The 11255-nt window shown below is 39.2% G+C and overlaps 1 protein-coding gene across 1 annotated transcript; it reads right to left on the bottom strand.

Moving 5' to 3' along the window:
- Positions 1-3195: 3195 nt before the first annotated feature.
- Positions 3196-10089, bottom strand: zgc:73226 (uncharacterized protein LOC402792 homolog). The gene is made up of 6 exons (XM_053339916.1): positions 9873-10089; positions 6762-6912; positions 6428-6509; positions 5839-5912; positions 4855-5001; positions 3196-3941 (listed from the first exon to the last, which is right to left on the bottom strand). The coding sequence occupies exons 1-6, from the start codon at positions 9913-9915 to the stop codon at positions 3893-3895; spliced, it is 546 nt and encodes a 181-aa protein (XP_053195891.1). The 5' UTR covers positions 9916-10089; the 3' UTR covers positions 3196-3892.
- Between the last annotated feature and the right edge of the window lie 1166 nt (positions 10090-11255).

Below are 11255 nucleotides of genomic sequence, written 5' to 3'. Positions count from 1 at the left end.
CGTCAGATATAAGGTTGATTAGTCAAATTGTTGCTGTGTTGTGGAGAGTGACGGAGAGTATGAAAAATGCAAGAATCTCTGTTCGAAATTGTTACCGGCAGGGACTTCAGTGTGCACACAGAATGTCAAATAACATCTGAAGAGACACAGTGAACTCCCCACTCAAACATTAATTCTGTATTTATTGAAGCAAATATCAAATATTAGAGATTAATGTGTTTATGCCGCATGAGCATAACTTTTAAGCCAACGTAATGCAAATTTGCTAAAAAGTGGTTTGCTCTTGCGTAGGAGTGTTGGTTTGGTAAGCAGTATAATATGTTTGAGTTTTTGAGTAGGAGTATGTCATTCTGTAATGTGGAATTATAACATACTGTTCCTTATAATAAGTGTTTCATGAGGGGAAGTGGGCCACATGTGGTAAAATGAAGTTACTTGATATGGCAGCTCAAATTAGTGACCTTGTTTGAATGTTAAGGTACTGACTCCGTGCCAATTCAGCAGAATTCCTTTGTTACATCCAAACTCTTTGAAACTGGACTCTGTTTCCTGTCTAGCAGTATAGGAGAAGGAAGATAATGCATTTCCCAGAGAGGCAGATGTCCGATCTCCAAAGTGAGGTTCAGGAAATGAACAGATTTCTTCCACATTGTCCCAGCCTCAGTCTTCCTTACCTTCAAGAGTTAGTAGAGACGAAGCATAAGGATAGGATTAGGATTTTCTTTCGTGACACCAAATGCTCAGACTCATGCTTGTCACCATATTCCACACGTATCTAAAAAGGCTTTAATTTAGCCTTTACGCTTAGAAATTCACATATGGCATTTAAGTCTGGCCAGTGTGGTAATTGTCCCCTTTTTGGAGAGGATATTACAGGGTCGACAGATCTTAACAGGCCCCTGCTTTGAAGAAGTCACTAAGGTTCACAGCAACAGGGTATAAGAACATGATGACTTACAGCAGCCTGTCCCACCTGTGACTGCTTGTTTGCCCAAGGCTGAGGATACATTTTATGGTGGTTGAATCAAGGACAATCTACAGGCCAAATTCATGGCTTAAAGGATAATTCTAGTTTATTATAGCATACTCATCAAAGCAATTGGAAATGATCAGACAGGTTGTAAAACCAAAAGTGAGTGAACCCAGCAGTTATCCCTCATATAACAGGAAGGCTGTGTATACATAAGAACAATATGCCAGGTCAAAGTTGGTCTGTAAACTGTAATGGTCAGTTTTTGCTTCCATATACATTAAGTCTGACTTACACAGAGGTTTGTTTAAGCTGCGTCTGACTGTTTGTGTTTCTTTCCCGGACCTCAGCAACTTTGTGAGTACAAAGTTTTTTATTACTGATAGGAAAAAAGAAATACAAGTCTAATAGTCTACAGCAATGCTAGCAGTTCTGTGAGGCTGCACTTTGCTTTGAGCTTAATGATAACATCAGCATGTTTACAATAACTGCTAACTTGCTTATGTTTAGCATGTTATGTCTACCACATTCACCAAGCATGCTAACATTTGCCTTTCTTTCCCCTGATAGAAGGTTGTTTGAGGTGAATTTTCCTTTTTCTTTTCAATTTGAATCGAGGATCTGTGAATAGGGGATCTTGCGTGATGTACAGGTTGTAAAGCCCACTGAAGCAAATTAGTGAGTTGTAATATTAGCCTACACAAATAAAAATGTAATAATAAAAATGACAACTTAGAGTCAAAATAAAGTTGAAGCTTGGGAATGCAATTACTTTCCAGGTATTTGATCCTAAACCAAAGTATTGGACTTAAGTCATCCTGTGGGAAATATGAATGTCTGTGAGAAATTTCCAAACAATCTATCCAATAGTTATTGAGCGATTTCACTTAAATGTCTCAAAATTGTCGTGCTTGAGGAAAAGTCAGCGGATCACTAAACTCTACCATACCTAGGAATCATGAATGTCTTTACCACATTTTATGCCAGTTAATGTAGTAGATATTTTGCTGGATAAAAGATCAGGGGATCATTAAAGGTAGCCTTGGCTTTATCCTCCAAGGACCATGAAAGTTCCATGACAATCTATCCAATATGTGAGTCTGGAGTGGTGAATAACAATAAATAAATAGGACAGATTTTACATGTGATAAACAGTAATTTTGTTATTTCACTCAAACTTTAATTGCACAACATGGATGAGTTGATGGCAGTCAAGGATAATGAATGGGCATTTGCAAAGCATTTCATCTGCCAACACAGTGCTTCTGTTTGTTCCTCGTTGTGTAGAGTTGATGCCAAAACATGTACTAGTAACTAGGTTCATAGTTTTCATGTGTGTGGGTGTGGGTGTGTTACGCATGGATGTCTGAGAATGGAAACCATGTGCTTGTTGTTGCCAAGGCAGGCTTCTTGTTGCTTCGTCAGCTTGGTGTGTCTAGAAGGAGCTTAACAAGCTCAACAGGACCCCTCACATCAAACACTCCACTAATGGCTGATAAACTCATTGGGCTCGGTCAGGCCGGACAACAAATGGGCACGTTTACTTTCATGGCAGCACAGCAAAACCTCAGTTTACTTCTCAGGCCTTCCATTCATAATCCAGGCCAGCTATTCATGAGATGTTAAGAGGAAACGGGTCTCTGGTTTATGGGAAAGCAATAAAATGTAAAATCCTTGACTGGTCAAAGCAGCAGCTTGTTAAAAAAAGACAAAAGGAAGACTTATATGTGAGGTAAGAATGACAAAGGCAGATGGATAGAGACAAGCTGCTCTGATGCCGTAACATTTCTGGGTTCGGTTAGACAACAGGAACAGTCATCAATGATGGAGATAGTTGAAAAAACACCAGTGAAATATACACCAGAGGGCTTATCAGGGTAAATCAACAAAGTGATTAGGAGTGATTCATCTCTTATGGAAACACGGATAAATTTTAAACAGATGCTGTGGTTCATTTGCAGGTTGTTAACAACACAGTAGGTTGTAATAGTTTTTCCTTCTAGTTTTCAATGATTGCCAACAAATAATCTCCTTTGTAAAGTAGCACAAGACTAAAAATATATATTGAAACTGTATACATGATTGCTTACTTCAGCAAATCTTTGTGCTTTGCTGGCTGAAAATGCTTCACTTTCTCTGCATTTACAAAATGAGATCAACATGTGTCCAACAAACACTGCCAGAATGAGTGTGGAAGAGAAAGAATAAAAGACCCAAGAGGCACATTAAGGTTTTGAGGAGTGAAGTTTAATGGGATCATGATTGTCTTTGTCGAAGATCAAATATTTAATTGGTTTATGGGACAAGCACAACCAGAGCTACTCCTACATTCACTCAGCCAACTAAAACTCTACATTTTATACACCGTCAGAGCAGAAAAACCCCAAGAACCACTTTAAGCAGCTCAGTCTCACAGAGGATTGTTACTTTTGACAAATGACAGACATTTTGCTTTTGCAAAGTTTGGGGCGAAAGGCTACCACATATTATCTTCCTCATTTCATCTGAGCACACTGTTCCCAACTAAGGGTTTTCATCTCCTCCTATCAAAGGAATTTATTGTTCTAGCCAGGTAAAACTCTCATTCTCTCCTTTCTCTTGGGCAATCTCTCTGATTATGCTTTAGCTGGTTGAGATCAGTGTTACTCTCTGGGAAAGTAAAAGTGACCTCATTGGTTGGCATCCATCCGCTTCCCCGAGCCCTACAACATGCACAGACTGATAGAGAGGCTGACAGAAGGACAGAGTGGCAAAGTGCTGTTGGGTAGACAGACGTACAGATGAACAGAGAGACAGATAGCCTACAGACAGGCAGGGTGCTATAGTTGCCCCATGACGAAGAAGGAGGGAGGCAATTTAGAGAGGGTGTGACCTTACTGGCCAGACTGTTAGCAACGGGGGCAATGGACTATAAAACCGACATCACAGCGTGCTGGTTGTGGAAGCAGCTAATCGCTTTCCTATGTAGATCCTAGAAAGAGAAAAGAGAGACAAGTTGTTAATTGGCTATTCACCAAACACTGATTGTCATCATAATTGCAATTATGGTTTAACAACCGTAAGTGGGCAAAGCAGGTCTGTCAAGCTTTGGATTTCTCAAAATATTGAAGCAGTGTAAGAGCAATACTCTGCATATTAAGAGGGAGGGAAGCCTTTCCAACAACACAAGTGCAAAAGTATAAGAAGTTGTGTTTATTTGCTCTAATGTACGCTGCAGGCATGCAGTAGCAACTGAATGTTACTTCCAAGGCCAAGGAGCACATTATTAACTGACTATATTAGTTTGTGGGGTTACAGGTGATCCTCTACACTAGCAAAATGCACTGTGTAGTATTTCCTAACTGTGTAGAAGTCAGCACTTGATGCTATCAGAGTTTAACATTAGCAAGTCTGGCTCTATATTGGATATGGGAAAGTTTACACTCCAGCAACCCCAGCCATTGAGTGACCCAAGAGAGAGTTTACAAAAAATATCAGATAAAAGTGTAACAGACTAGTACTAATTAGCTCTATATTCCAATACAAAATCAATGCTTTTCCTTTCATGTCTTATGGATCACCAACTGGTGAGGACACTGACTTTTCCCTGTGACAAGCAGCTATAGCCGATACAGAACTTTATTTTTTAAAACTAGTCAGCTTGAAACATTAAAAAGTCAGCCAAACACCCTTGGCTTGAATAAATGTTCGCTTGACACTTAACACTATAATCTGCCAAAAGAAATAGCCATCTGCTTTTGTTTACTGCTGTGTGAAACTGAAGACCCATTATTTAAAGATTACCAAGAATTTCAATTGGTAGCCACTGTTATCATTGTAAACTGCATGTCCAAGAGCTGAAATTAGTGTGTTAGTATGTGTGTATGTATAAATAAACGTCTCACCCGACTCCAAGTGTGAGCAGGTGTGAAGCCAGCAGTGACGGAACAAGAATGAGGAGAACATCGGAGGAGAAGATGCCCCTCTTCATCACCTCTGTCTTCCTAACGCTGAGGGAACCCTGCTGCTTCGGGTGCTGAAACACAAACTCTCTACAGAGACAGAAAAGAGAGAGAGACAAGAGGACGAGGAGCCAGAGATGAGAGACACAGAGCGAGGGAAGATGGAGAGGGGAGGAAAGAAAATAAACAGAGATAATGAGAACCCGAGGGAGAAGACCGAGAATGCAAGAAAGGTAGTCCGAGACCATGAAGACCTGCTACCTGTCAAATAGACTTATTGTATTGTAGAAGATTAAAAAGGTATAAGTAGGTATAATCCATAAATGTTTAACTTTGTTAGCATCATTTTTACATTATTGACATAGAAATGTTTCTTTAGTTGAATATATATTTAGATTTCTTCACAAACACTATAGCTGTGCTGGTTTTCAAGCAACCTTACTGGGAGACGACAAAAGCTCACTGCATCTGGTTGTTGTTGACCAGTTGGAACATCACGAAACTCTTTAAAACCACAATCTGTTGATTTTACATTTCTATTTGTTTACAGATTAAACAAACAAGATACAGCTTGATAATTTTTGGGCACTGGTAGGTGGTCTTTTGGGCTTTGTGCAGAGGTAGGCTAGCTGTTTCTCTCTGCTTTCAGTCTTTTATGTTAAGCTAAGCTAATCACCATCTGGCTCCAGCTCCATGTTGAAAAGACAACATGAGAGTGGCTTTGATTTTCTCCTCAAACTCTCATGGAAAGCAAATTTACTAAGATGTAACTATTTGAAACTTATAAATATCTATAACTATATACCTACCTGTAAAAATCTATGGATGTGATATATATAGGCCTTTATGACATACATTATAAGGTATTGCAGTTAACATAATGAAGTTAAATAGTAAAATACATTGTTTTAAAGGAGCTGCTCTTACTTTGGTGGCATATTTTCTGGTCTACTGGACCAATCCCACACCCAGTCAGTGTCCACTCGCCGATCACTTTCCTCCTGTTCACAGCAAGAAGAAAAGGTCAAATGATGTGTCATAGCAAGAAAGTAGATGAGAAAAAAATGAGTACAGAGAGTAAAGTGTTAACTTGATATTCATAAACATCTGGAGTCATGTAAATATTTAGGGGAAATGTCAAACAGCACCCCATTTAGCAAAAAGAAATAGCTCAAAAAGTGAAAACAACTTTGACTTTTTCTTGGATGAGAAGGAAGGAGGGAGATGAATCGATGAGCAAGTCTCATGTTTCTCCCATGTTGATTTTTAAACTGTACTAAAATGAATGGAAGTGAGTGACTGGCTGAAAATTAAAACATCAGTATAATAGTCCCTCTGTGTTTTGGTGAATGGTAAAACAATGTACTGCAGTGTAAGTACATCATAATTTGTTGATAGTTGGACTTAATCATAGATCATTTAACAACAAAATGAAATGTATGACTCAAAGACAACCATTTTAGAAATCATCTGATAGACATTAAACTTTTTTTATATAATTCCAGTAAATGCGAACCTGTATGGTAACACAGTCACTGTCCTGCTCACTGGAAGGTCTTGGAGAACCAGTGGACTGTGGAGTCAACACTTGCGGGGGACTGTGGATGACAAACAGGCAATTAAAATGTACCATCAGTCTCAAAATATGGACAGCCTGCACAACACTACACTTCTGTTGAAATGAACAACAAAGCAGAGAAAGCACATTGTGAAAAACAAAACCAGAGTTCCACTGAGCACAGAACGAAACTCATTACTGTGCAAATGATTTTTTTTACACCTCACTGTGTAGCTCAAACCCCAAAACATCAGAACAAAACAAAGAATACACAAACAATTGTCATCATTACCTGTCTTTACTCCTTTCACACTCGAGCTGTGCCTCCAGAAGGATTCTCTCCAGCTCCCCCTGCAGGGCAGAGGAGATGCTGTCCTGCGGCCCTGTCAGACTCTCCCTGCGGCTCACGGCTGCAATCAGTTCCTCCAGCTCGACCCAGGAGCCTGATGAGGAAACAATACAAGCAGCAGAGTTTGTAATGATGCCCTGGCAGGAAGCATAGAAGGCAAGACAATGGTAAGGCTTCATAATTTCTACCCTGCAGTGAGACAGAGAGGAGTCATGATGAGGAAAAGTAAACATATTTACATCAACATGCCACACAAAAGTCATTTTATTTGACTAGGCAGTTTTTCAATATTACTGCCCTTCAGTTAAATCATATTGTGAGGATATTTACATAGAAGATACAAGGTGTTTGAATGATTTCATTATGATTTGAGAGGGAAATGCATTTCAGTTCTCAAACAAAAATGCCTATTTTAATTTATTGTTAATGCCCTGGGGAGTCATTCTGATGTTAGGTATCAGGTCACAGTCATTTTTAAAATATATTTCTCTTTTACACATATTTTTAAAGTTAATTTGAATAGGTTACTTTGATTAGGCTTACCTTTTGTTTCAAATTAAACAAAATCATTTTTTTCAATTCTGTTACCATTTTTTCATTTTAATGAGAGGTTTGAGGCTAAATTATAATTTTGTCTTCACTAATCAAAAATCTAAAAACTACCCAAATAAATTAGCAGCATTATTAGAGAATTAATTGATTTCCTGTCCTTTAATTGATACATGTTATAATATCTTTTTTTTTCAGAAATCATGCTATTCGTATTTGTTTTGAACACAAACATAAAAATCAGACCACCAAAAAGTATATAGCAACATGAGAAGAAAAACCCATGTGCCCTAAACCAAACTCTATAATTATCAGGAAATCTGTTTGGCTCCAAACTAATGAATAGTTCTCCTCACAAGTTTCCTCAATGGGTTACCAAAGAATTTGACTCTTTCTCAAAACACAGATCCTTCAAAATAAAACTAGAAAACTAAAGTTAAAATCTGTTACTGTGCAGAATTACAAAAGATGGATGTATACAAATGGCAGCCCGACTGCATGTAGGCAACACATGAACATGAGCTTGCATTTGTTTGTGTTGGGCTGGTTACAAGGGGGTTGGCATCTTCATTCTTCTGAATTTTGCATTATGTGCATTACATTAAATGGGTCTATTTTGGTTTGTTTAAGTGTATATTAAATTGTTCAAATGATTGTTTTTTTAAAATCATGCCTACTCGTTCCAATCATTTCTTTGTTGTTTTTTTCAAGCAATTACTGACAAACTTTATTATCTATTATTAGCTATTAGTATATCCAAGTAATTCCATTTCTGAGCCTCAGAATGATGATTGTTTTTGCCAGAAAGAATATAGTGATGCTGGTTTCATATCACAGAGCCCGAATACAGACAATGTTGTTGTTTTGGCGTTGAGTGCACAGGCTGTTGTTGTTGTGTGGTGACGTATCGTGACTTATAAGCAGCACCATGGGATGTCCTGACATGACACAAGATGACGTGAGCCACGTTGAATGAAGGATGAACAACAAGCTCATTTACACTCACTGAGCACTTTATTAGGAACACCTGTGCAGGCTAATGCAATCCAATACAACGACTCTGCCATCAATTCTACTCTCACGAGGCTTATACATCTTTTTGTTTTTGTTGACATTGTCAGAAAGGTGATAATCCTACTTGATGTTTATTATTGAGGTCATAGCATGTGGTGGTGTACTGGAGTACATTATATTGACAGGTGCCCTTGATATTTTTCCCAACCTCTAAACATACAGGATGGTGGAAAAACAAAGAACGAGAGCTATTAATGGATTCTGAAAACAAACACGTGGATGAATGAATGGACACAGTGGTTCACTGGGTACATGAGCAGGAAGAGATTTACACATGCACACACACACAAACACATGCACGCTGGCGCATACAGCGTGCACACACCCACAGCCAAACAGTAGGGCAGGGCTAACTCGGGCTGACAGCATGCTTGCTTACGTAAGGTCTTATTTCTGTTAGAGATTAGCCATTCACCCTCTCCCTTCCTCCCCTTGTTTTTTGCCTCTCTTGTCATGTTGTCTCTGACACAAGCAGCATTTACAAAATATCAGCACCTCATCTGTCTACCAAAGTATCTATCCCTCTCATCTGAGCTTTTTAATCTTCCCTTTTGTGGGTTTATGACACGATGTAATCACACAAACAGCAGCAAGGGGTAGAGACATGAGTGGGCAAAGTGCTGGATGGAGGGAGGGCAGAGCGGGGAAACTGTGCCATTGCCCTAGTTATTTTTTTTTTACAGAGGGGAGTTGTGACATAACAACTGCCTGACTTATCTATCTGTCGCCATTCTGCAGCACTAAATCAGTTTCTATGCTGCAATCCTGTACATGTTCATCTGTGCCACACTGCCAAAACAGCTTTATGTAATGTGGACAAGAGCTGGATGCTAAATGACTCAATGAAGTGCACCACAGCAGGTTCCTTTTTGCTCTTATGAATGAATGCAATGTCCTGCTCCCTGTAACACTGTCTCCACGTTTTACCCAGCATCCTATGTATCACATGTGCTCAAGCAATGTGCATACATCACACTGGAGCTATAAGCTTAAGGAAATCTCCACAGCTTAATTGGTTTACAGTGATACAAACAGGTGAGTCAGGGAATCCATTAAACTGGCAGTGCTTGTTTTGTTTCTCTGTGGCATCCTCTCACACCTGCTTTAAGTCTGACAATGCAGTTAGTATCATGTGTCTCCACAGATGAGCAGCTGTGGATATCTGCACATCAGCCCTGGAAACACACTGAGCGCATGAATGGGGTCATTGCTTTCATTGTTTACATACGTGATTGATATTTGCACAAGCTTAAAAACAGAATTTAGATCAATCTATGCACATACAGTAGGTTACAGCTTTAGTCATTATCTATTGTAGCTGTCTAATAGCTGCACATGAGCAAAACATCCTGCTGTAAAGGCACATAAACAAATACACGTCATGATACAGCAAAACAACAACGGCCTGGTCCATGTACCACCATCACTCACCGTAGAGTCCGTCCTCTGGTGTCTGCGTGCCGGACACAGACATGCTTGAACGCCGGGGGGTTGGGGCTGGAGATCGGAGAGATGCTGACACTGACCGAGGAGGACAAGCAGGTGGAAATGAGTCGCAGCCCTGTACGCTTTTTCCCCTCAATCACTCTTGTGTTTGTTGTAGTCTAAATAAGGACACCGGGCACCGACGCAGCGCTAATCCGCCTCCCCACCCCTCCCGCCCAGCATCACCTCCCTCCCTCCCCCCTCCCCACGTGTTAGGAGGGAAGAGGTAAACAAAACAAGCTGAGAGCTCAGCAGGTAAAGAGCCACACCAACAACAAGCAGCAGTGACTGTGTGTGCCCTGAAAAATGTCCTTTATCCCATTTATTTTCTAAGGTGGACACAAAACAAACACACGTGAGTTCCAGTTGACCCAATAAACGCTTACTTCTGATAGAAAAAAAGTGGTCGATTTACATGCTTATATAAGAAACATAGGCTTACACTGGAATACATTTTTGTAACAGACATTTGAAAATAAACTACACAAACCTCACAGCATCACTAAAGTCTTAGCTATACATACCCCAAATGTTCTTCCAGCTGACTGCTGGAGATGTTACATCATCTATTTGGAGCTATTACAAAATAGGAGTTAAGTAAGGAGGTCATTTTATTTAAAGATATAGAGAGGTAACATCTTTCGAATAAGGCACCCCTAGAAGGGGTTTATAAGTTGTGTAACTATAATAGCTTCATTAGTGCTTAATAAATAATTTACTAATGTATTATACATTAATTAAAACATTAATTAGGAAAACTTAAGGGTTTGTATGGTTTATATAAATCCTATTGGCCAAAGGTAAAGGCCAAATGGATGTGATAAATTAATAAAAGTTGGTATTTAATTAATGCTTGTGGGTTTCAAACTTTTAAAAGAGGTACCAAGTCCAGAGTTATAAATGTTAATAAATAAATTGATTTTTAGATACTTTGCAGGTTTTTGCAGAGGGTTATTAGTCCATTTGAGTGTCTACCTGATGAATAACTGTCGAAACACATAAATCAATCAACAATAGGTAAGTCCCAGAAAAATACTGAGGACATGAATTCATTGTCCTCAGTATCAGCTACAGCCCTGACCATATCATGCAGATTAGGTTACTTAAATACTACATCATTGTTTTGCAAGTTGATATTACATAGCATTATATTCTCTGATAATAATGTGCACACAGTTCCACTCCTTTGGCAGCACAATACTTTATTAAGTGCCTCAACAGCCATGTCTGTAAAGATTCTCAGTCATCCAAGTCATGGTTATCCGAACAGGATTGAATCAATGGCATATGGACATGGTTGCAGATACCAAGCCCTCAGGAAAAGTGCCA

The sequence above is a fragment of the Scomber japonicus genome, chromosome 19 (assembly GCF_027409825.1).
Source record: "Scomber japonicus isolate fScoJap1 chromosome 19, fScoJap1.pri, whole genome shotgun sequence".
NCBI classification, from domain to species: Eukaryota; Metazoa; Chordata; class Actinopteri; order Scombriformes; family Scombridae; genus Scomber; species Scomber japonicus.
This window is presented reverse-complemented; position numbering and strand designations above follow the sequence as displayed.